Source organism: Neoarius graeffei, chromosome 27 (genome assembly GCF_027579695.1).
Source record: "Neoarius graeffei isolate fNeoGra1 chromosome 27, fNeoGra1.pri, whole genome shotgun sequence".
NCBI classification, from domain to species: domain Eukaryota; kingdom Metazoa; phylum Chordata; class Actinopteri; order Siluriformes; family Ariidae; genus Neoarius; species Neoarius graeffei.
In genome coordinates, this window is record NC_083595.1 from 36,517,109 (window position 1) to 36,544,704 (window position 27,596).

At 41.5% G+C, this 27,596-nt stretch overlaps 1 protein-coding gene across 1 annotated transcript in view; it reads left to right on the forward strand.

Moving 5' to 3' along the window:
• si:ch211-186j3.6 (neural-cadherin) overlaps window positions 1–27,596 on the forward strand; it is a 556,420-nt gene that overhangs the window by 289,701 nt on the left and 239,123 nt on the right. Inside the window, exons 15-18 of the mRNA XM_060911426.1 lie at window positions 5,084–5,270; window positions 15,532–15,675; window positions 24,613–24,896; window positions 25,741–27,364. Of these exons, the coding sequence (XP_060767409.1) occupies window positions 5,084–5,270; window positions 15,532–15,675; window positions 24,613–24,896; window positions 25,741–27,364 (2,239 nt within the window). The remainder of the gene's footprint in view (window positions 1–5,083; window positions 5,271–15,531; window positions 15,676–24,612; window positions 24,897–25,740; window positions 27,365–27,596) is intronic.

Below are 27,596 nucleotides of genomic sequence, written 5' to 3' on the forward strand. Positions count from 1 at the left end.
GCTAATTCATCACGTGCATCCATCCATTAAATCTATTCTACCACGGAGCTTCGAGGACAGTGCCATCAGTCTTCAGTCCTGTTCTAGTTCTGCCTAGCAGAAATTCTACATACTGCACATAAACCAATTGAGTATTAAATCCTAAAAAGGGACAAAAAATAACAACAGCAGTGCTCTAACTCTGCTTTACCCTTTTAATAGAATTACTTGAGGAATGACGAGGCTTTGGCTTGGACAGAGGGTCTGTCCTTGGCTGCGTAATTGCTATATGAGCAACCTTGTAACAAGCATGCTGACTCACAGATACCATGCAGTGCCATATTTAGATATAATGAGTATCATTTGCGGGCTTGAATTTTTATGATGGTCTTTGATTCTAAGATTCCTGTTCTTGGCTGCAGGACTGGAACCCAATGTGTTCCTCTGCTGTTGCATGCTGAGATGCTTTTCTGCTCACCACGGTTGTAAAGAGTTGCTATATCCTTCCTGGCAGCTCAAGCCAATCTGACCATTTTCCTCTGACCTCTCTTATCAACAAGCCGTTTGTTTCCATGCACAGAACTGTCGCTCACTCAATGTTTTTTTGTTTTTCACACCATTCTGTCTGTGTAAACTCCAGAGACTGTTGTGTGTGAAAACCCCAGAAGATCGGCAGTTTCTGAAATACTCAAACCAGACCATCTGGCTCAAACCAACACCCATGCCACAGTGAAAGTCACACTTTGAGATCGAAATTTTTCCCCATTCTGATGTTTGAACATTGCGAACATTAACTGAAGCTCTTGATTTGTATCTGCATGATTTTATGCATTGTGCTGCTGTCAAGGGATCGGCTGATTAGAGAAATGCATAAAACAGAAGGTGGATGGGTGTTCCTAATAAAGTAGCCAGTGCGTGTAAGTATGTTGTGCTTGCCACAGTAATTCAGCTGGCAGGGTAGCAGTTATTATACAAGACCTGCTGTTATAGTACCACTCCTCACCTAATAATTGCCAGTTGTCGAAGTCAGATGGTGTGAAGAGAGAGCGTCCAGACCTTTTTTTTTATCCTTTCAACCTTATTCACACCATTAAACTGCCATGAAACTGTTTGTACGTATCTAAAAATTGAATACCATCAGAGCTTGTGACATTGGACTGGAGTCCTGGCAAAGGGTTTATGAAGAACAACTCACTTTCAAGAGATTGATTATTGAGGATAGGAATCTTAAGGAAAGCTTTGCCAGTCGTTTTAGGCTCTTTATTGATCAGAAGACCAGAAGGAAACATACCATCTAATTCAGCGTGTTAGTTGCGACGACATAATGACAGAGCCTGCATATGCCCCTTGACCGGTTATTTTTGCCCTTCTAATTCATAAAACCTGCAATGTGCACACACAATTGTTTTTAACATTGAGGCCTGACTAGTTAGTTTATAATGTACACATAGCACACTTGCTAGCCTATAGATGACTTGCAACCACGTGATCAAAACGTGCTACGTCATGAGCATCCGCCATGAAGGTGGATATACAAAGCAACTAGGATGACAGCCGCTGAAAGCGTGTCTGTAAACAGTGCTGAATTTTCTCAGTATTACCACGATTTGAACAGTCGAGCGAAGATAGATGTGTGGCTTTGACCCGTATTATTTTAAAAAGTTGGATTTTTCTGAGGATAAAACGCTTCTACCGACCATCAGGTATCCAGATATCGCATTCTATCTGGTTTGGCTGACTTTGTGGTTCGACAAATCTCAAATGAAAGCTTATAAGTCTATGGAAGCCTATAACTTCTTTTTCTCTGGATGAGTAAATACCTTATTAATTAAAGCAGTCAACAATGACAAAGCAGTTGTACTTGCAAGGGTAAGTTAGGGCTTCTTTTGCATTTAGTTTACTTCTATGTGTAAACAACAGACGAAGTGTGAACTTTTGACAAGTCTCTAGCTTTATGGCTCACAAATCACATTTCAATTTATTTCAGGTACAATTTTGCTGGCGCTCCTACAACCCCGATTCCAAAAAAGTCGGGACAAAGTACAAATTGTAAATAAAAACGGAATGCAATAATTTACAAATCTCAAAAACTGATGTTGTATTCACAATAGAACATAGACAACATATCAAATGTTGAAAGTGAGACAGTTTGAAATTTCATGCCAAATATTGGCTCATTTCAAATTTCATGACAGCAACACATCACAAAAAAGTTGGGACAGGGGCAATAAGAGGCTGGAAAAGTTAAAGGTACAAAAAAGGAACAGCTGGAGGACCAAATTGCAACTCATTAGGTCAATTGGCAATAGGTCATTAACATGACTGGGTATAAAAAGAGCATCTTGGAATGGCAGCAGCTCTCAGAAGTAAAGATGGGAAGAGGCTCACCAATCCCCCTAATTCTGCGCTGATAAATAGTGGAGCAATATCAGAAAGGAGTTCGACAGTGTAAAATTGCAAAAAGTTTGAACATATCATCATCTACAGTGCATAATATCATCAAACGATTCAGAGAATCTGGAAGAATCTCTGTGCGTAAGGGTCAAGGCCGGAAAACCATACTGGGTGCCCGTGATCTTCGGGCCCTTAGACGGCACTGCATCACATACAGGCATGCTTCTGTATTGGAAATCACAAAATGGGCTCAGGAATATTTCCAGAGAACATTATCTGTGAACACAATTCACCGTGCCATCTGCCGTTGCCAGCTAAAACTGTCTTAGGTCTTTTTTGTTGTATCTTCCGTTTTATGATGCGCCAAACATTTTCTATGGGTGAAAGATCTGGACTGCAGGCTGGCCAGATCTTTCACCCATAGAAAATGTTTGGCGCATCATAAAACAGAAGATACAACAAAAAAGACCTAAGACAGTTGAGCAACTAGAATCCTACATTAGACAAGAATGGGTTAACATTCCTTTCCCTAAACTTGAGCAACTTGTCTCCTCAGTCCCCAGACGTTTACAGACTGTTGTAAAGAGAAAAGGGGATGTCTCACAGTGGTAAACATGGCCTTGTCCCAACTTTTTTGAGATGTGGTGTTGTCATGAAATTTAAAATCACCTAATTTTTCTCTTTAAATGATGCATTTTCTCAGTTTAAACATTTGATATGTCATCTATGTTCTATTCTGAAAAAAATATGGAATTTTGAAACTTCCACATCATTGCATTCCGTTTTTATTTACAATTTGTACTTTGTCCCAACTTTTTTGGAATCGGGGTTGTATAAGCGAAATGATAATACACGTGTTAAAATTATAACAACGACCGAGTGAACCATGACAAGAGAACGCTCATTTTATAGCAAAATTCCAGCAACACGACATGAAATTCTTCCATGATATTTTCGTGAATGCTTTTAAATCTCACCTGAGATAAAATGATTACTGCAAACACGAACTGTTTTGGTTTTAGCCTCTGTTAGATCGGCCCTGCCGATATTGTTCAGCCGTGCTTGTCTTCGTACTAAGCCTCAGTTTCCTCACCCTCTTTCCGAATCACGGACGGAATTCTAAAAAAATCGGAACATGCCACGGTCACGAGTACTATTGTGACCACAACCATATACAGCACAAAGATATGGCATAGCTAAAAGAATAGTTCAGTTCAGTTGGTCGGGTTCAATACCCGAACTGATAATCACATCATCAGTTTTTCTTTGGCTAATCAGACACAAGGTACTCCACCACAAAAGAAAGCTTAAAGCAGTGGAAAAACAAAGAGAGTTGCACACGCATGACTATGTTTTGTATGAAATGTCGCTTGACCCCACATTTGTATATCCACCAATATGGCTGACATCCGGGTTTCTATTTTGCTTTGATGTCACTTGCAAGTCAAGGATACGTTAAGGCTTGGATTTTTAATCTTAAATCCTCTGTACATGCTGGCATTAGAGAAGTAATAATAGGATATTGTCTGATGTTCTTGCATTTTTCTTTTATGTTGCCCTTTTTTCCTGGCATTTTATGTGCCGATTTTTGCGGGGGGTTATTTGTTTTTGTTTCTTGTGCTATTTTATTTCTTGTACCATGTAATGTGGTGTCAACGTAAGTTGTTTTCACTGTTCTTTATAAATAAATCGTATGCACTTACTCGCTCACTCATCACAGCCTTGACATTTCACCACCCAGTTGGTTGAAACGTTTCCCTCACAGAAAAACCACATGAACTTCACATGTGATTTCTCACATGTGAAATATGTGGAAAATGTGTTTTGCACATGGGAAACATGTTATTTGCACATGGGAAACGTGGTTTTGGCCCAATTTTATGTGAATCACATGTGGGAATGTTTTACACATGTGGTAACATGTTTTCCACATGTGCTCTACATGGTAACACATTACAAAATCTGATACCATGTATTCCACACGTGGTAACATGTGATCACATGTGAAATACATGGGAAATTCTCATCTCATCTCATCATCTCTAGCCGCTTTATCCTGTTCTACAGGGTCGCAGGCAAGCTGGAGCCTATCCCAGCTGACTACGGGCGAAAGGCGGGGTACACCCTGGACAAGTCGCCAGGTCATCACAGGGCTGACACATAGACACAGACAACCATTCACACTCACATTCACACCTACGGTCAATTTAGAGTCACCAGTTAACCTAACCTGCATGTCTTTGGACTGTGGGGGAAACCGGAGCACCCGGAGGAAACCCACGCGGACACGGGGAGAACATGCAAACTCCGCACAGAAAGGCCCTCACCGGCCACGGGGCTCGAACCCGGACCTTCTTGCTGTGAGGCGACAGCGCTAACCACTACACCACCGTGCCGCCCCACATGGGAAATTCATGTGTTTTTTTTTTTCTGTAAGGGTTATGATTTGTTTTGTGTTTTATATTACAGTCCAATTTTATTAGGATCTACAGTATGCTAAAATGCATATTAATTTAAAGAGAAAATGAAGATGCAGTGAAGAACATTTTTTCAGCCCAATTAATTACACCAATGCATGATGATTATATTCTTATGCACTATCACTTCATTCATCTCCCTCTTTCCAAGCCTTGTATGTTGTTTCTTCTTCTTCTTCCCTTTTGTTTCATATTGAAGTTCTCATCAACACCCCTCTCTTCATTCCTCTCAGATCTCCTACTCCTTGCTGAACGACCGCAGTGGAGACTATCAGTTCTTCCGCATTGATCCAGAACTGGGCTCCATCTACACCGAGGCAGTGTTCGACCGGGAAACTAAGGGTTCCTATCTTTTAGAAGTGAACTCCATGGACGGCTGGGAGTCTGCCAGGCCAGGAAGGCATGGACAGCCTAACTCTGGTATGACCAGCCAAGCCTGTTTCCTAACACAATCTCTGTGCTAATAAGTTGTCTGGGTCCATTTAGTCTGATTACTCTAATGCTATTGATTTATTCTTTCAAAATGGAGTAGGAGTTGTATTGCGTAAAACTGTGATGCCTGAAAGTAGCTCTGATGAGTCAGTAATATGTGAAATGACAAATATCACGGGGTTTTGTTTGTTTGTTTGTTTTAGCTAAGCATAGATGTAGTTTTATACCCTATGTATTTTATGTCCACAAGAAAGAGAAGCGAAAACAATTAACTACTAAAGCATCTGAAGAAATTAGTCAGAAGTGGTGAGTAATGACATAACTGTACTTGTACATACTTGATCTGATGAAACAGCCTCAAACTCTACATGAGTCACAGTGAGTCTCTTCGGCCTCAGCATGTCATCCATTCTTTCATTAGTCCTTTATTGCTCAGGATTTGTAGATTTACGGTAAACTGTTATACTGTAAATTGGATATAAAATGCACTTAGCTGCAGTGAGTGAGTCAGTATGAGATGTTTACAAAACGCTGTTTCTGATCAGAACATCTAGATATTTCAAAATCTGATGAGCTTTACACCAGTGATTAATGCAACCTTCAAATCTTTAGTGTTTTGATGAGAAGCAGGTATTGTACATTAAAAAAGAAAAGGTGAAGTATACACTTATACATGAGAGCGTATTAGGGCCATTGTAGCTAAGAAAAAAAAATGCAGGGCTGAGATGGGGAGGGGCTAATATTCTGAGAAGAAACTCCTACTTTTTGAGGTTAATTCGTACATTTATGAAAAAAAAAAAAACCTTGTATATTTTCGGAGATTATAAAGGCATACATTTGCAAGGAAAAACTTCAAAATTCTGAGAAATCAAAAACTCAGAAATTCTAAGATTAAAGGAAGGCTGACTTTCAGATTTTTCAAGTGTAGGTCATAAAACGAATTTTCCCCAATACCCAATTCTTTTTGTTTAGTGGACCGAAAGCTACTGAATTTGAATCACAGACTTCCAATTTTATTAGTTTGTTTGTTTATTTATTTTTAAATAGAACAATTAATGAGTTTACGGCCATGTGGCCCTAAATTCTCCGCTATTTTTTTCCTGCTTCACCATGACCCAATTCAAGATACTACATCATGTATCATGTGATGGGCTTTCCCCGTTCGCACAAAGCATTGTGGGATACAAATTTGAAACAGGAGAGAAAAATGGAGGATGCGAATGTGTGAATGAAACATGAAAGACCGACAACAGTAGCTGAACACGAGAAGAACAGATATTATGTTGTGAAGGAAAGGAAACGCAGGACCAAACTAATAAATATCGGCGGTCAGCGAGCACCTCGATGTGATCAGCTGTTCGTTTAGCTACCAAATGATGTAAGTCAGTGCACGGTCAAAGGTAAACCTGTAGATGGCAGTAATGCAACACTGTGGATGTCAGCTGCCGTAAAACCCAAAAGAAGAAGCAGCAGGTAAACCTGTGCATGCGCACACGGATTTCCTTTGTCTGCTTGACTGTGCTCATGCACATTATTTGCTCAGGAATCCTCTCAAATTAAATAACTTCCAGAATGGGACAGAATGGGCTGGGGTGTTTTTTTTTTTTTTAAAGCTATTACAGAAAAAAACATTTCACAATGGCCAAATTTCATTGGGAAATAAATTTCACCGATTGTATGAAATCAAAAGGCCGTCTAGTTTTAAGAAGTCAAAAATTTACAAGGGGAAAAAAAAACTGTCATGCTTCCCAGCTGCAGTGCATCCTGGGAAATGTCAGAGAAAATCTCTTCGTGCATTATTCTTTTATGCTGCATGATCAATGAGGAAAGACTGCATTTCCTATAACTCTCGGCTCAGCAGTGATGTCTTTCATGTGTTGACATTGATCCAACCTGGCAAAATGAATCGATCCTGTTTGTTGACCAAAAAAAAAAACTTCCAATTTTTTTCTTGCAAATTTATGACTTTATACTACCAGAGAATATCTCTCTTTTTTTCATAGATTTCAGATGTTAATCTTAGAAATTCTGAAGTTTTTTTTTCTTAGAATATTATCCCTCCCTCTGCTCCGTAATTTTAATTTGTTTTTTAACCTACAATGACCCTAATACACCGTCACACCTACAGTGGTGCTTGAAAGTTTGTGAACCCTTTAGGATTTTCTATATTTCTGCATAAATATGACCTAAAACGTCATTAGATTTTCACACAAGTACTAAAAGTAGATAAAGAGAACCCAGTTAAACAAATGAAACAAAAAAAAACATTATACTTGATCATTTATTTATTAAGGAAAATGATCCAATATTACATATCCGGGGCGGCACGGTGGTGTAGTGGTTAGCGCTGTCGCCTCACAGCAAGAAGGTCCTGGGTTCGAGCCCCGGGGCCGGCGAGGGCCTTTCTGTGCGGAGTTTGCATGTTCTCCCCGTGTCCGCGTGGGTTTCCTCCGGGTGCTCCGGTTTCCCCCACAGTCCAAAGACATGCAGGTTAGGTTAACTGGTGACTCTAAATTGACCGTAGGTGTGAGTGTGAATGGTTGTCTGTGTCTATGTGTCAGCCCTGTGATGACCTGGCGACTTGTCCAGGGTGTACCCCGCCTTTCACCCGTAGTCAGCTGGGATAGGCTCCAGCTTGCCTGTGACCCTGTAGAAGGATAAAGCGGCTAGAGATAATGAGATGAGATTACATATCCGTGAGTGGCAAAAGTATGTGAACCTCTAGGATTAGCAGTTAATTTGAAGGTGAAATTAGAGTCAGGTGTTTTCAATCAATGGGATGACAATCAGGTGTGAGTGGGCACCCTGTTTTATTTAAAGAACAGGGATTTATCAAAGTCTGATCTTCACAACACATGTTTGTGGAAGTGTATCATGGCACAAACAAAGGAGATTTCTGAGGAGCTCAGAAAAAGCGTTGATGCTCATCAGGCTGGAAAAGGTTACAAAACCACCTCTAAAGAGTTTGGACTCCACCAATCCACAGTCAGACAGATTGTGTACAAATGGAGGAAATTCAAGACCATTGTTACCCTCCCCAGGAGTGGTCGACCAACAAAGATCACTCCAAGAGCAAGGCGTGTAATAGTTGGCGAGGTCACAAAGGACCCCAGGGTAACTTCTAAGCAACTGTAGGCCTCGCTCACATTGGCTAATGTTAATGTTCATGAGTCCACCATCAGGAGAACACTGAACAACAATGGTGTGCATGGCAGGGTTGCAAGGAGAAAGCCACTGCTCTCCTGAAAGAACATTGCTGCTCATCTGCAGTTTGCTAAAGATCATGTGGACAAGCCAGAAGGCTATTGGAAAAATGTTTTGTGGACGGATGAGACTAAAATAGAACTTTTTGGTTTAAAGGAGAAGTGTTATGTTTGGAGAAAGGAAAACACTGCATTCCAGAATAAGAACCTTATCCCATCTGTGAAACATGGTGGTGGTAGTATCATGGTTTGGGCCTGTTTTGCTGCATCTGGGCCAGGACAGCTTGCCATCATTGATGGAACAATGAATTCTGAATTATACCAGCAAATTCGAAAGGAAAATGTCAGGACATCTGTCCATGAACTGAATCTCAAGAGAAGGTGGGTCATGCAGCAAGACAACAACCCTAAGCACACAAGTCGTTCTACCAAAGAATGGTTAAAGAAGAATAAAGTTAATGTTTTGGAATGGCCAAGTCAAAGTCCTGACCTTGATCCAATCAAAATGTTGTGGAAGGACCTGAAGCGAGCAGTTCATGTGAGGAAACCTACCAACATCCCAGAGTTGAAGCTGTTCTGTACGGAGGAATGGGCTAAAATTCCTCCAAGCCAGTGTGCAGGACTGATCAACAGTTACTGGAAATGATTAGTTGCAGTTATTGCTGCACAAGGGGGTCACACCAGATACTGAAAGCAAAGGTTCACATACTTTTGCCACTCACAGATATGTAATATTGGATCATTTTCCTCAATAAATAAATGACCAAGTATATTATTTTTGTCTCATTTGTTTAACTGGGTTCGCTTCAACTACTTTTAGGACTTGTATGAAAATCTGATGATGTTTTGGACCATATTCATGCAGAAAGGTAGAAAATTCTAAAGGGTTTACAAACTTTCAAGCCACACTGTTCTCGCCAGTGACTAAGGTTGTAAAGCCCCACTGGCAGTGTAATGCATGCTCAGTGCCACTGGTTCCATACGGATTCCTCATGTTACACCTAACACCACTCAGACATGTCCTCCTGACACAGCTACAGCCATACCAACCTCTCCATTGACTAAAGTTGAGACAAGCCCCTTGAGCATCGTTAATGCATGGTCAGTGCCACTGGTTCCATATGGATTTTGCAACACAAATATGTCTACCAAACACAACTAGAACCATCCATGCATTAGCACATGCTACCAGTATACATCTCACCCCTACCTACAGTGGTGCTTGAAAGTTTGTGAATCCTTTAGAATTTTCTATATTTCTGCATAAATATGACCTAAAACATCATCAGATTTTCACACAAGTCCTAAAAGTAGATAAAGAGAACCCAGTTAAACAAATGAGACAAAAATATTATACTTGGCCATTTATTTATTGAGGAAAATGATCTAATATTATATATTTGTGAGTGGCAAAAGTATGTGAACCTTTGCTTTCAGTATCTGGTGTGACTCCCTTGTGCAGCAATAACTGCAACTAAAATGTTTCTGGTAACTGTTGATGTTAATGGGTTTCCTCACATGAACTGCTCGCTTCAGGTCCTTCCACAACATTTCGATTGGATTAAGGTCAGGACTTTGACTTGGCCATTCCAAAACATTAACTTTATTCTTCTTTTATCATTCTTTGGTAGAATGATTCGTGTGCTTAGGGTCGTTGTCTTGCTGCATGACCCACCTTCTCTTGAGATTCAGTTCATGGACAGATGTCCTGACATTTTCCTTTAGAATTCACTGGTATAATTCAGAATTCATTATTCCATCAATGATGGCAAGCCGTCCTGCCCCAGATGCAGCAAAACAGGCGCAAACCATGATTCTACCACCACCATGCTTCACAGATGGGATAAGGTTCTTATGCTGGAATGCAGTGCTTTCCTTTCTCCAAACATAACGCTTCTCATTTAAACCAAAAAGTTCTATTGTGGTCTCATCCAGCCACAAAACATTTTTCCAATATCCTTCTGGCTTGTCCACATGATCTTTAGCAAACTGCAGACGAGCAGCAATGTTCTTTTTGGAGAGCAGTGGCTTTCTCCTTGCAACCCTGCCATGCACACCATTGTTGTTCAGTGTTCTCCTGTTGGTGGACTCATGAACATTAACATTAGCCAATGTGAGAGAGGCCTTCAGTTGCTTAGAAGTTACCCTGGGGTCCTTTGTGACCTCGCCGACTATTACACGCCTTGATCTTGGAGTGATCTCTGTTGGTCGACCACTCCTGGGGAGGGTAACAATGGTCTTGAATTTCCTCCATTTGTACACAGACTGTTTGACTGTGGATTGGTCGAGTCCAAACTCTTTAGAGATGGTTTTGTAATCTTTTCCAGCCTGATGAGCATCAACAACGCTTTTTCTGAGGTCCTCAGAAATCTCCTTTGTTTGTGCCATGATACACTTCCACAAACACGTGTTGTGAAGATCAGACTTTGATAGATCCCTGTTCTTTAAATAAAACAGGGTGCCCACTCACACCTGATTGTCATCCCATTGATTGAAAACACCTGACTAATTTCACCTTCAAATTAACTGCTAGAGGTTCACATACTGTACTTTTGCTACTCACAGATATGTAATATTGGATCATTTTCCTCAATTAATAAATGACCCAGTATAATATTTTTGTCTCATTTGTTTAACTGGGTTCTCTTTATCTACTTTTAGGACTTGTGTGAAAATCTGATGCTTTTGGTCATATTTAATCAGAAATACAGAAAATTCTAAAGGGTTCACAAACTTTCAAGCACCACTTTAGGTAGCATGCTGTTGCTTTTGATCCACAACCATCCACAGACTCTCTCTGGTGCCTCTATGGTGGATCTGATGGCCTTCCTCTTGTGCATGCCTGTGATGCCCAGGGTCTGAGCTGCCAAGCATCTAAAGACCACCTCAGATGGTTTGCTTCATGCTCTCCACCCCTGTCTGTAACACTCTTCCACCAAGTCTGCATACTTGGTTCAGAGCTCACTGCCATAATTGTGACTCAGCCTGATCCACTGCATCCTGTCCCCTGTATTTTCTTCCAGTTCGCACTTCAATGCCATCTCGGGAGGCTTTTGGGTCAGCACCTTTCTTGCGCAGGTCACCATACACTCCTCACTCAGACTGTTCATGGGGAGCCTCAGTTTGTTGTTCCCTTACAGAGCTGCTCAGGCTATGTAGCAGGTCCAGCCACCTACAGGGGTGATGATTGATTCTCCTCTCAAAGGCCTCCACAGTTACGAAGGAGAGGTTAATAAATGCTGTACAACAAGTGCATTGCTGTACCATTCTCATTAGCCCATATTTAATTAATGCATTGTTTATTTAATCAGTGTTTCTTTACCTCAGCATTGAAAGTGTTCTGTTTTATATTCAGACCTTAATATGCCTTTGCACACCACTGTGAATCTTCAAATAGTTAGTAATGTGAGATATACAACCAATCAATTTATTCGTTGCTGCTTCGACACATTGTGTGATCTGCACTTGATTGCACTTGAAGTGAAGCTCAGATTAATATTTTCAGGTAGACAAAAGTGCAAATTGCAATTGTAAATCTCAGTTCCAGGAGAAAAAAAGAACTGTGAAAATGCCCTCAGTCTACAACACATCTCTTGTGTGTAGAGTATTCTTGTTTCTTATTTCAGTTGCTTCCAGGAGTGTTTCAGATACACCACAAAAAGGTCTCATCTGTCATGCTAGATTTTTCTTCAGGACAGTTTTCTAAAAAAAATAAAAATAAAATAAAAAAAACTAAAAACCTTGAACATTCATAGCATCTCATTTGTTTACCTGTTGAAATTCGTATGGTGGTCTCGGAAAAATTCATCAGATTCATCCGTTGCTCTGAACAGCCAAAAAAAATGAGTTTCTTGGGCCAAAATTGAATTTCTCTGCCAATACTCATCTCTGCTTTATGAAAACATTTTAACAAAATGGTGGTTGTGACTGTCTGCAAAGGACATATTGGGTCAGGAGCCAGTTTAATAGGTGCATTAACAATGATAAATGTGGTTTGTCTAAAGATGTCTGAAACTTTGCTAGTTTGAGATTTCCTCACACAGTGAATGTCGGGCTTTAATTAAGTTGTTGCATGGCTACCTGAAGTAAAACAGGCTTAAGTGTAATCAACTAAGTTTGCAATCAGACACCAAAAGATCTCAATGTTTCCTGTGCCATCACATCCTCAACACAAGTTTGGGATATTTTTTATAACCCAACCCTGATCTATACTTCTTCACAACTTTGTCTCTGACCTGTTTGGAGGCTCCTTGGTTCTCATGTTGCTTGCTTAGTAGTGTTGCAGAGTCAGGGTCCTTCCAGAACAGGTTGATTTATACAGACATCATGTGACAGACCATGTGACACTTTGATTGCACACAGGTGGATCTTAATCAACTAATTATGTGAGGAAGTGAATTGGTTGGACCAGCTCTTATTTAGGGGTTTCATACGAAAGGAGGTGAATACCTATGCACACTTCAGATTTCTGTTTTCATCTTAGTTATTGTTTGTGTCACAATAAAACAACAATTTGCACCTTTAAAGTGGTAGGCATGCTGTGTAAATCAAATGGTGCTAACCCTCCAAAAATCCATTTTAATTCCATCTTGTAATGCAAAAAAACAGGACAAACACCAAGGGGGATAAATACTTTTGCAAGATATTGTATATTATGATCTGATGGTATGATTTTGCAATGTCAAGTCCCTCTCACGCCAGAATCTGGTCTTCCCAGGCAGTTTCCTGTCCCAGTACTAACCAACTCTTTAAGGTGTATGGGTGCGGCGCCAATCTCCATTTCGGTAGCCCTCGGCCTCTCGCCTATACAGCTAGGGTTACAGTAGGGGGCTGGTCCTCTGGTAACCACAAGAGCTTGACTTCCCCTCTTGCATCTGTATTGCAGCATGCCTTGTCAGACAGTAGCGGGTACCATTTTTATGATGGTCTTTGGTATGACCCGACCGCGAGTAGAACTCGCAATCTCCCGGTCAAGAGGCAGACATGCTAACCACTAGGCCAACTCGCAATCCATTTTGCGATGTATTTTAGCAATATGTTGGGCAGTGTAGTGGTTATCACTGTCGCCTCACAGCGAGAAGGTTCTGGGTTCGAACCTCATGGCTGACGGGGGCCTTTCCATGTTGAGTTTGCATGTTGTCTACATGGGTTTCCTCTGGGTGCTCCAGTTTCCCCCACAGCTCAAAGACATGCAAATTCAGTTAAATACCCAGACAGTGGGTTTGTACAAGACAGTGCATACTTATGCCGCTTTTCCACTACAAACGTGGCTGAGCCGTGCCGTGCTGAGTCGAGCTGAGCGGGGCTGTTGGAGTTGCATTTCGACTACAACCGCGCTGAACCATACTGGCTGGAAGTGGGTGGACACATTGGGTGGAGTTAGCGAAAGTGGACGTCACGTGATGTCGTTAAGCAGCGCAAACAGTGACATCAGTGATCTTTTAAGCAGTAGTCTCACGACCCGAATAGTAAACAATAAACATGGAGGACATGGAGTCGTTAGTGTTGCTGGTCTTGGTGCTGTGGCTTGTTGTCACCGACAACTCCAACAGATACTGGCAAGAGTGTATAGATGAGGCGAGGCGCATAAGGCTTCAGAAATTCTCGTAATTCGCAATTCTTCTTCTTCCGGGTTTACGGTGTTTACAGATCCCAGCGTGCTCGCGGGGCGTGTGTGGGCATGTGAGGACACTCCTCCTCACCAATCAGTGCACAGGGGAGTGTCTGCTCACGCCCCCAGCCTCACTCGGCACTGTTTGGCTCGCTTCAGCCCCACTCCAAAACGGTGCGAGTTTTAGGGGCTAAACAGAGCTGAAGCGAGCTGAGTCGTGCTGTTTTTTGGTAGTCGAAACGCGAGCCGTGTCGGGCTGAAGTGAGCTGAAGCGAGCTGAAAAAGGGTAGTGGAAAAGGGCCATTAGTGCTGGCCCCAAGCCTGGATAGATTGGGGCGGGTTGCTTCAGGAAGGGCATCAGGTGTAAAAAACCTATGCCAAATTGAATATGTGGAACAGATCCACTGTGGCTACCCTGAATGTACGGGAGCAGCCGAAAGAAGAAGATTTTAGCGATATGCTCTGCATTAATGTTTTGCAATATTCTTTCTATAATAAGGTGCAGTGATGTGTTCTAATGAGCCGTGATGTAAGGGAAATTACAGTGAAGTGTACCTGTCTGTAGTGTTGATGACTCTGTACATGTAATAGTTTTGTATTGGTTCGTCACACACTGTGTTCAAATTCCACGCCATTCTGTTTTCAGTCAGTGCAGGTCTGTCAGTTCTTATGTACGGTAATGTAATGAAGTTATCCAGTCAAAGCGATTGGCATGGAAACTGGAGCAGAAGACAGAGAAGCAGGAAATGGGGGAAGCCCAGCGAAGCTTGTTTATTTGTACTGCAATGACATGACCATGCCTTCACAACACAACTAAGAACAACATGTCAACCTGTCACCACATGACAGCTACAGTGACACATGACAGCATTCTCATTCTCACACATGTTAAAACATACAGCTGGAGTCTACTGGACTACTGGAGCATGCCAGGATGTTTTTTTTTTTCTTATATATTTGTTTCCCCTTGTTGTTCAGGCGTGTAACTTTTACATGAGCTGCCTTCACAACCTGCTGAAATAATCTATTTGTTCTTGAGAAGTACATTACAAACCATGTCTCCTTTTGAAAGTGATATCAAAAGAATGAATATTAGAGGGAGGAATTAATGTCCTTCCCATTCTTTCCTTCTTAACCCATGTGTTCATGTGTTATTGATCCTCCATGGAACCATCCTTACAATCTCATACTGATGGTTTCAAACCTAGTGATGAGAAGCTAGAGATGGAGGTTGAAAGGAACAGAGCAGAAGAACATAAAGGGAGGATAAAAAGAGAAATGGAGAGAGAAAAAAGGGAGACAAAATGAGACAAACATGTATTTAGAAAGAGGGAGGTAGAAAGATAAGAAGGAGTGGCACTGAGGGAGAAGAAAAAAGCATCGCAAACATTTGTTTCATCTTTGTGTGTGTGTGTGTGTGTGTTCTCTCCCTCAGACACGGCATATGTGCGGATTTTCATCAGTGATGTGAACGATAACAAGCCGGTGTTCGCGCAGCCGGTGTATGAAGTCGATGTGGATGAGGATGCAGATGTCGGCTCCACCATCCTCACCGTTAGCGCTAATGATGAAGATGAAGGTAAGCCACGATGAAGACAAAGTGTGAATACATGCAAATACAAGTGAAGGCACATGGGTCGCATGACTAACTTTGTACTGTCATGATGACAGGTTAGAGAAATTCTAAGCCAACTTTTCACAACCTTCCTCATTGTAAGCTCAGGCTTCACTATTGCGCATCTTCAAATTCTTCATTTTAAACTTTTCACCGCAAACAATATTCGCATCTCCGAATACCTCCAAATCAAGGCATTTTATTGAAAAGATTGTAAAATATTATAAGGAAGCCCTGTGATGACCTGGTGACTTGTCCAGGGTGTACCCCGCCTTTCGCCCGTAGTCAGCTGGGATAGGCTCCAGCTTGCCTGCGACCCTGTAGAAGGATAAAGCGGCTAGAGATAATGAGATGAGATGAGATATTATAAGGACAGAAGGATTTCAGGAAATTCCAACTGTTAAAGAAAAATATTCAAGATCATACTTCTGTCTTAAATCATTACACATGTCTGTGGGTTTTCTTTTCAGACATTTCTCCGCAACACTTGTGGTATGAATATGAATGATGCTAAGGATTGCTTATTTTATAGCTGTCATGATTAGTTTTGAGGTATTTGAGGTTTTCTTTCTGCCTGTCAAAAACAATGAAAAATCTGATCACTGCAACATCTGTAAGCCTTCAGCATTACTACCTTTACTGCTGTAAATGCTTTATCCGTTCTGATGAGTCCGCGCTGCTCCAAATCCAGTTGACCTCTGACGTTCAGATACATTACCAGTGACACAGTGACCTCCAGAATTATTGTCATATCTGATTAAAAGAAATAATGCCACTGTTAAACTCTTTAATTATCTGATGTGTTAATTAATATTAATTATAGGCTTTACTGTTCTATAACAGCATGGCTGGAACAGTAATTATGGTTGCAATTTAAATACGCTTATTATTAAATTTATTCTTGAACTTGTTCCAGAATGTTATTGTTTCTATAGTAACAACTCATTCAAAGGGATAGCATTAAATATATATGTGTAGTTTATGGAAAAAATGAGTCCATGAATAAAAAAACTATAATTGTTGGTAAATCACTACAGTGTAAGAGGAATAAAATATTTCAGCATGTGCTATTAAGAAAATAACCAATTTGTGGTATCAGTATCACACCAACCTGGATTATTGTCATGCCTCGTAGTGTCTTATTTCTTATGTAACACATGCAAAATGTTATATTTGGATATTGGTTTTATGGAAATAGGTTTTTTTTCCCATGCATTTTATTTCTGCAAAGCCCTAGTTTGAAAATCATTTGTACCTTTATAATTAAAGTGACACAGGTTGATGTATTGAAAAGATGAATAGTCCCTGTGGAGCTAGAATAACCCCAGTTACTTGAATCACACACTGTATTGCCTGCTGCCTCATGCCTGTGAAGGAGAATGAGCTGTAAAAACACCATTCACTAATGTTTACACTTGGGTACGGAAACAGCCGAAGTTTATCCTCATTATAATATTATAATGAGCGAGATCGCAACAAACATGGTGGAACTATCTGCCTCCGACACAGAAGCAAGCGCTCGAGAGCCTTCAAGCTCACAGGTGCGTTTAGATTTAGAATATTTCAATTGTAACCTGTAGAAAAGTTGATGTAATAAGTAAAGATAACAATTAGCATTATTTTGTACAGAAAGCTGTCATTGCCTGTCACTCACCTGTCCAGCAGCATCTTGGCAAAGTTGGCATCAGATGCCGCATTTGTTTTTGCCTTTTCGGCCCTCCATCGAGAAAGCTGGCCAGCAATATTTACTCGGCTTGTTTTGCCTCTGAGAATGTCAGATACTTCCTTAAAATCGGTGGGGGGTTTTTGTCTCGATTTAGGAGTCTTTGTTCGATCTGGGTGATCCGCTGTGTTTGCTGTGGCTCTGCGGTCGCGACCTCTGACCCGTGCATGACCTCACGTGACTTTTCCGAACTGGCGGTCGAGCAGTTTGTAAACAGACTAACACATGATTAGGACGCCCCACGTTAGGAAATAAAAATGTATTGAAACAAGATAGTACATACCAGCTATGGGGATGGGTATCAGCTCAAACAATTCAGAAAGGGGAATGGAGTAAATGATTCCTGAACCAGTACATCGACCCGTGCCACTTAAATATTTGATGAAGTTTGCTCATGTGGACAGCCCTCATCAAAATTCCAACTGTTCCAGTCTTTTAATTTTTTTTTTAAATTATGATTATTCTTTACTGATTATGCTTTATATCCATTACCTGAATTGCGCAACAACCAATTGTTTCCGTTTTTCCAAAAAGCACTTGATATTTTTTCAGTGGGTGGTGTAAGATTTATACCCCCAATGAACAGGAAGTGGCCAAAGGTAACACTCAAGGTCCTGGGGACTCAGAGCAAGTGATAAGTCTCATCTCATCTCATTATCTCTAGCCGCTTTATCCTGTTCTACAGGGTCGCAGGCAAGCTGGAGCCTATCCCAGCTGACTACGGGCGAAAGGCGGGGTACACCCTGGACAAGTCGCCAGGTCATCACAGGGCTGACACATAGACACAGACAACAATTCACACTCACATTCACACCTACGGTCAATTTAGAGTCACCAGTTAACCTAACCTGCATGTCTTTGGACTGTGGGGGAAACCGGAGCACCTGGAGGAAACCCACGCGGACACGGGGAGAACATGCAAACTCCACACAGAAAGGCCCTCGCCGGCCCCGGGGCTCGAACCCAGGACCTTCTTGCTGTGAGGCGACAGCGCTAACCACTACACCACCGTGCCACCCGTGATAAGTCATAGGGTTTTTTTAATTAAAGGTCATTTTGATTCTTAGAACCATCTCATCTCCTCTCATTATCTCTAGCCACTTTATCCTTCTACAGGGTCGCAGGCAAGCTGGAGCCTATCCCAGCTGACTACGGGCGAAAGGCGGGGTACACCCTGGACAAGTCGCCAGGTCATCACAGGGCTGACACATAGACACAGACAACAATTCACACTCACACCTATGGTCAATTTAGAGTCACCAGTTAACCTAACCTGCGTGTCTTTGGACTGTGGGGGAAACCGGAGCACCCGGAGGAAACCCACGCGGACACGGGGAGAACATGCAAACTCCACACAGAAAGGCCCTCGCCGGCCCCGGGGCTTGAATCCAGGACCTTCTTGCTGTGAGGCGACAGCGCTAACCACTACACCACCGTGCCGCCCGTGATAAGTCATAGGGTTTTTTAATTAAAGGCCATTTTGATTCTTAGAACCAATGGTTTACAAATGCTTCCGTTTTACCCCCTCAAACTGCGACTCATGTTGCATCACAGTGAAGCATAACCCACTTAGAGGAGCGTACTAGCTGCCCTGTTTCAAATACGTAATCTCACAGATGCCCATGCCTGTCTAGAATGCATGCCATCCCTCCCAGTGGGCTCCGTTGGCTCCCACCCATAGTTTCGATTAGATTAGATTCAGCTTTATTGTCACTGAGCAGAATATAAGTCCAAAGCCAAAAAAATGCCAATAGTATTTAATCAGAAGTGCAAATCAGCAAGTAGTATTAAGTGTGAAGTAACAGAAAGAGACAATGAGTTCAGGTGACAGTAAAGTGGAAATGACATGGTATTAACTTTGGAAGTGAAAATAAGGTATGAAAAACATTTCAAATGGCATGATATGTGTAACTGAGTCTGGAGACATTAATTAAACTAATTGAAGACATTTACAGTTTTGGTGCAAAGTGGAATGGAGGTAGTGAATGTGGATCTGTTGAAATGAGCAGGATCCAGGGTACAATGATACAATTGACTATCGGGCACATTTAGGAGTAGTGCAAGACTGGAAACTGTTGATTGTGAGATCATCAGGGTTCAAAATTGCAATCTTCGGATGGTAGGGCGAACACTTTTACCGTATGTTGTGCAAATCTAGAGCCTACAAAGCACCATATTTAAGCAAAGTTCCTGTGAGAATATTTCAAATGTGCAAACACAATAAATATTTATCAGAGTCTCCGTGTTCCAACAAGTTTAGGGCCTTGAGATAAATGCCCTTTCATTTCCCTCTCCCATGTAAATCTATCCAGGCGGCAGCACATCACTGAAGAGACATCACTCATTTCTCATTGGCCAGCCCATGTTAAATCCAGAATTCCATATGTGGATCATCTGCTGTGTTGCATCTGGTGTGCTTATGGATATGTGAGAAGCTGCTGCGCTGATCATCAGGCATTTATTGGGGCCTTTAGCCTCATTACGATAGACATCAGTCTTAAACTGATCTTCCATAATAGCTTCTGGCCATGTCAGTGAGTATTAGCTGTCTTACTTTGTGCTTATCCCTTTTCATAAAAAGTCTTGCTAAAGCGCAAACCTCCAAAATGTTAATGACATAATAATTTTGTAATTTATAAGAATTGCTCAGGGCAATAGGAAGATCAAAATTTAAATTGAAATTAAGGCTGCCCGAGCGTTGTGGGCATTGTGGCTTATTCATTATTCCTCTTTCAGCAGGGATATATATAATATAAATAAAACTTACTGGGAAATACACCACTTGTATTTTTTATACGAGCTCCATCCAGGACATGGAGAATCAAAACCGTGACCTAAATCTCTATATGTCCATCATGAGGAAATCGATGAATTATTTTTGATAAATTTGGGTACTTTGTTTGTGAATGTGTCAATAAAAAGAACATCACACACTGGCTTCTTGAAGATATGAAGTTTTTCCTCTCGTGTTGAAAAACTCACACTTTTTCATACGTAATACATTGCGGATCTGAGTGACATCTTTAAAGATGTTTGGCTTTGAGTGGTGTATCAGATATATTCCATTCAGCTAGCATGATATTGAATGGGTCAAAGATGACCGAGAAACTAAGATTTCGGTCTCCAGACTCTTCTTCTATGCACGTTCACCACAGTATTTTTCAGTCATACTTCATTATGCATTTCCTGATGTAATTTGCTTAGTTACTTTTAAAATCAGCATCAACAACTAAACACAACGGCGCTACCTGGCGGCCAAAATTCTCTCAAAATCTTCCATATTTAACAAAGCAAACCTGGCAGCCATATTTGTTTACAAATTGTCACAGCCACTCGGCAGCGCAGAAGTTTTACATCTCCGACGTGTCTCTTTTCCAGTTTTTCGATGTCCATTGGTATGTTTTTCTCTTGTAAATATGTGTGAAGAATATCTAATTAAGTTTTGGTAACCTTTTGGGTGTTCAGTGCGTCTTTCTCTTTCCCACTGAACACAGGAATGGTTGTGCGCATGCACAGCACAAAAGTTGGATATTCACTGGATATTTGCACTTCGACATGTGACGTCGTGTTGTCTTGGCAACATGCAATATCGTAACAATATTGCTCGCTCATTCTCCATTGGGTAGAGTGGTGTAATAAATGTAGGATAAGCGATATGCTAACAATATTGCATGCTATTGAACCAAATGACTGAAACCCGCTAAAAGGAAATAGAATACATGTTTTTATTCCATGGAAAAAGTGTCCTGTATGTATAATAATTCCCAAGATTTCACTCTGATGACCTCACTCCCAGTGTTTTTACTGTTGACTGGACACGCGTTGGCAAAATGACAAACTCATCTCATCATCTCTAGCTGCTTTATCCTGTTCTACAGGGTCGCAGGCAAGCTGGAGCCTATCCCAGCTGACTACGGGCAAAAGGCAGGGTACACCCTGGACAAGTCGCCAGGTCATCACAGGGCCGACACATAGACACAGACAACCATTCACACTCACATTCACACCTACGGTCAATTTAGAGTCACCAGTTAACCTAACCTGCATGTCTTTGGAGTGTGGGGGAAACCGGAGCACCTGGAGGAAACCCACGCGGACACGGGGAGAACATGCAAACTCCACACAGAAAGGCCCTCACTGGCCACGGGGCTCGAACCCAGACCTTCTTGCTGTGAGGTGACAGCTCTAACCACTACACCACCGTGCCGCCCGTGTGGGGATGTGTCCATATAATATAAAGAACATTGCATATAATATAAAGAACATTACACAGTGGCACAAAGATATGAAGTTCTCGTATTGACCACCCAATCAATTTCATATCTTCATGCAACTGTGTAATAATATGTGTTTATATATATATATATATATATATATATATATATATATATATATATATATATATATAAACTGTTTATCCTGTTTTCTGCAGGGTGTAAATCTAATACAAAACAAAAATCTGGTTTATTCACGTCTTTAATGTTGGAAGATGCAGTAGAGATTGTAAGATTAAAAATTACATGTATTACTCATGTTGCATCTCTCTTATTCCTTTGCTCTTGAGATTTTAGCTCCTGCCTTGTGCATTGGAGCACAGATTCTGGCTCTGCTGTAGTTTAATAACCTGCCAGTAATGTAATTGACTTCATTTATCCCCAGCTACATTTTCGTATGTGTGAAACAGTAGGTCAGTTTGAGTCATAAAGAAAATAAGACAATATGCAACATCTCGATCTGCATGGCTAGCTTTACCTTTGAGAGAGTACAATTCCAATAGGGTCTGCCAGTTCTATTTACTTCTTTATTTATTTTATGTATTATTTGTCTTGGCCTGTAATTGTAGCTGATAGAAACTTGAAACATCCAGTTTTCACGGGTAAACTAGCAAAGAAAACTAGACTGCATTTCCACAGAGAAAATGCAAAGTGTGCTTGCTGAGCTGTAGCAGAACAGCTAGCATGCCAACATGCTAATGCCAACATGCTAACAACTAGCATGCTAACCGTTTGCATACTAACATGCTAACAGCATACTAACATGCTAAAAGCTAGCATGTTAACATGTTAATGCTAACATGCTAATAAATAACATGCTAATGATTAACATGCTATTTGTTAAAATTCTAACACTTTAAGGCTAATATGCTGACAGCTATTATGCTAACAGGCTAGCATGCTAATGGCTAGTATGTTAACTTTTAGCATGCTAACACGCTGAGGGTGGCATGCTAACAGCTAACATGCTAATAGTTAGCATGCTAACATGCTCAGGCGAACTTGCTAACAGCAAACATGTGAACTCTGCATGCTACCATGCTAATCCTAACATGTTAACAGCTCTCATGATAACATGCTAATGGTGAACATGCTAACAACTCGCGAGCTAACAGCAGGCATGATATCGTAATGGGTAACATGCTAACAGCTAGCATGGTAACACGTGAATGCTTATATGCTAATTGCTATCGTGTGTGCGTGTAAGTATTCCTAATAAAGTGGCAATTGAGTTGAAGTTGATTTGCTGTCAAAGTCTCAAATGAGCAGATCCTTGCCAAATGCATCATCACCTATGGGGGAAGGGAGGAATAACTCAGTCAAGCTTCCATTGATTAGCGGCAAAATGGAGAAAAAATGGACGGATGAAAGGCAAGACAAAGACGAGTGCGGGTCAGAACCGATATTGTGTGTGATGGGTGATTTGGCCTGAGGTGCTGTATGAAGTTTGGTGGATGTGTGATGAAGTGTTACTGAGCAAAACTCCATTCATTTGAATGGGGCCAAAAATCAATGGAAGCCTATGGAGGTAAAAAGAGATGCGTGAAAACCAAGGAAAAGACGAGTGCAGGTCTCAGATGAGGGGATGGATCTGTGCGGGGACTTGGCCTGAGGCATCAAGTGAAGTTTCTTGAAGTTTGGTCACTTGATTAAAAAAAATTGATGGAGAGTGAAAGTTTTTCTCCTGAAACACCATTCATTTTCAATGGGGCCAAAAATCAATGCAAGCCTATGGAGGAAAAAGGGATGAGCAAAAAGGAAGGAAAAATATGAGTGCGGTTCAGAACCGATTGCATGTATGTGTCGGGGGAGTTGGCCTGAAGTATCACATGAGGTTTGGTGCATCTGCGATGGAGCGTGTCCGAGTAGGACGATTCGATTCATGAGCCCTATTCATTCTCTATGGGGAAAAAAAAAGAAAAACGACAAGAACAAGAGAATGGGCACGTTGATCCAAAAGCTGTATACAAGCACACTACACCACTTCGGGCCAGACGTCTCAGAGTTGGAACGGTGTCAAACGCCCTAGGAGGAGTAGTGGATCCAAAAAACATGTCGGAATAAGGCAGAATAAGTAAACTTAAGAAGAACAATGAACTAATGAGCAACGCTTCAGAGTAGTAGGCATTAATAAGTGCAGGTACAAGTAAAGAGTACAGAAGGTGTATGGAAGCAGTAGCAGCTTATTAGTGCTTAATTTATAGTTAAAATATTCATGTCTTATATTCAAAATGTTACCATATTCTCCTTAATATAAGACGAAGAACAACAGAATTATTCATCACACGTACACTTGTGAAATTCCTTTCTGCATTTAACCCATCTGAAGCAGTGAACACACACACACAGAAATGGGCAGCCATGCTAACAGCACCCGGGGAGCAGTTGGGGGTTAGGTGCGGTGCTCAAGGGCACCCCATGTTAAAATAACCACATGTCTTTGGGGGAAACCAAGCAAACACGAGGAGAACACACAAACTCCACACAGAAAGGTCCCCATTGGCTGTTGGGCTTGAACCTAGAACCTTCTTGCTGTGAGGTGACAGTGCTAACCACTACACCACCTAATAGACACTGTTTCTAGACATTGCTGTTCATATAAAGCATTAGTATTTCATTTTGAAATACTCATATAAAATCAATTCATTAATTAAATTAATTTCATTAATCTTTACTTATCCTGCCCATTTCCAAAAACAGTTATTCAGAAGAATCAGAAAACACCCACGGTATGGTATAAGGCAATAATAAGCTGTAAATAATATGTGCTACATATCAGCCTTTTTCATAGGCACACTTATTTATGAATTAATCTGTAATTGAGGAAAGCATTATCAGAAAATCTGTTGTAGTATCTGTTACCTGGAGCCATTCAGGAAACTCAGTCACTCTGTTGTTTTGCAGGTGCCAATGCTAAGCTGCGCTACCAGATTACTGCAGGTAACACGGGTGGCGTCTTTGATGTGGAGCCTGAGGTGGGCACCATCTTTATCGCCCAACCACTGGACTATGAACAAACCAAACGTTACAAACTGTATGTGCTGGCGTCAGATGGGAAGTGGGAGGACTACACCGCTATTGTCGTCAATGTGGTGAATAAGAACGATGAGGCACCGGTGTTCTCTGTCAATGAGTACTATGGCAGCGTGACGGAGGAACTAGATGGCTCTCCAGTGTTCGTACTGCAGGTGACGCATTTACAGCAGCAATATGTATTTGAGAATAAAAGCAGATTAGTAATGCTCCACTTTTCTTATCATGTGTCTTGGGAGAAAATGCAAGATGGAGAGAGGGGCACGCTTTATACGTGAGCATAAATAAGCACCGACTGATAGGACTTGACCATATTCATTTAGTAAATTGTATTATGCTTTCAGGCTAGGTAAATATATCCACTTTTGAATCAAATCTTCTTGTTTTTCAAGCCATTTTTTTTTCCATAAAGCCATTAAACAAAATGCAGCATCTCTGAACAACACAAAACTAGGTTGAGTCATTTCTTCAAAACAGATTTTACCCTTGAGAGATAGTGGTGAGTTCCATTTCCCCGAATTGAAGGATGCTACAGAATTCTACATCCTGTCTTGAAAATTGGTGCATAATTTGTTTTCAGCAGGGAAATGAGTCATGTAATAGTAGTTCTCAGGTTGTAAGTCTTTGTACAAGCACTTATCAAAGCAATGTTATAGATAAACAGATTTTTGAACATTTAAGGAACTTGAGTATATTGTCTCATCAAGGAGATGTTTAAAGTCTGAATTCCTGTGGATGACATCACACTTTGGCAGAATGCTGCTCATCCAGTTTGTGGCTTGAAAATGTACTTATTTTATTGTTCATATAATTATTAGGTTAAATTATATTGATTTTTTTCCCTTTTTTTCTGTTAGTTGTTTAATTGTTTCCTGCTAGAATTTATACTGGAAGAAGAATTTAAGCTCTTAGCACTTGAGGCCAAGTCAGTACACTTCATTAATTTCAAAGAAAAGGTGTCGGCTAAAAAGGTCTAAGATATTCTGTTTGATGTTTTAGGTAACAGCTACTGACCCAGATAAGGATGCTGACCAAGAGGCTCTACGCTACTCGCTGCATGGCCAGGGAGCTGAAAGTGAATTCATCATTGATGAGGTTACAGGGAAGATCTATGCCCAGAGGACTTTGGACCGAGAGGCACGGGCTGTATGGCGCTTTGTGGTTTTAGCCACAGATGAGGGTGGCGAAGGCCTGACTGGATTTACTGATGTCATTATCAGTGTCTGGGATATTAACGACAATGCCCCCATCTTTGCCTGTGCACCAGACAACTGTCATGGAGATGTGGCTGAGAACTCCCCACCTGGCACTTCTGTCATGGAGATGACTGCCACTGATTTGGATGACGCAGCTGTAGGACAAAATGCTGTACTAGCATATAGAATTGTTAGTAATGCAGCCTTGAGTGGAAGCAACAGTGGGGTGGACATGTTTACCATCAACCCAGCAACTGGAACCATCTCACTTGCCAAGGCTGGTCTGGACCGGGAGCAGACAGAATCATACCTCCTTGTGGTGGAAGCCAGGGATGGAGGTGGGATGACAGGCACAGCCACTGCTGCCATCCATGTAACAGATGTGAACGACCACACTCCTCGGTTCTTGGACCGCTCATGTTCAGCACGGATCCCTGAGAGCAGTGAGCCCAACACTGCCCTGCTTGACCTGGTTGCTGAGGATGCAGACGCTGGTGAGAATGGTCAATTGACATTCAGTGTGGTATCTGGAGATCCAGAGCAGAAGTTCTACATGGTGAGTCACCGACAGGAGCAACGGGGAACCCTACGGCTTAAGAAACGATTGGATTTTGAGAGGCCGGGTGAGCAACGCTTCAATCTTACAATTAAGGTGGAGGATCTGGACTATTCCAGCCTTCTCCATTGTACTTTAGAGGTAGAGGATTGCAATGACCATGCTCCAGTCTTCATCCCTCACTTCCTGCAGATTCCTGACCTTAGAGAGGATGTCTTGATTGGTACCAGTGTTGCTTCAGTGGTCGCCAGTGACTCAGATTCTGGTCTGAATCGGGAGATCAGCTACAGTATAGCACCTGAATCTGACCCATATGGTCTCTTCTCAGTTGATCAGACTGGATTGGTGACTGTGGCTGGGCAGCTGGACCGCGAGATCATCGCCCAGCATAACTTGGTCATCCTTGCGACTGACCATGGGACCCCACCATTGACTGGCACTGCCACCATTCACATCTCCCTGCTGGATGTAAATGATAACGGACCTGAGTTTGAGTCTTCATACTCACCTGTAGTGTGGGAGAATGTTCCAGGGCCTCAGCTGGTACATCTCAACACCAGCTCCACGCTGCTTAGAGCTGTTGATCGAGATTCTGCAGAAAATGGTTCACCTTTCTCCTTCTCTGTCCCTCCTGAATACCGTTACAGCAATGACTTTTACCTGCAAGATAACAGGAATGACACGGCCACCATCACAGCCCTCAGAGCCTTTGACCGAGAGAAACAGAAGGAATTCCTGCTGCCAGTCATCATGACTGACAGTGGAAATCCTCCCAAAACAGTCACCAGCACGCTCACTATCACGATCGGTGATAAGAATGACCATGCCCATGTTGCTGGAGAGAAGACAATATATCTCAACAGTCACAGAGGTAAACTAATGCATCTCAGTTTATTATGAATAAACTAATAGTGTGTGTGAAGGTAGTGAATGATTAATTATTCTTTATAAGTAAAATTAATTCATTTTTTCATTAACGGTGTCATTTCTTTTGGTTAATCAGAACAGTATTGTCCAATTTAATAGTGTATAGGAACATATCCGTGCATCCCTATGTGGAATCTGTTTGCAAAAAATGCCATGCCTATAGGAGCATGAACAGC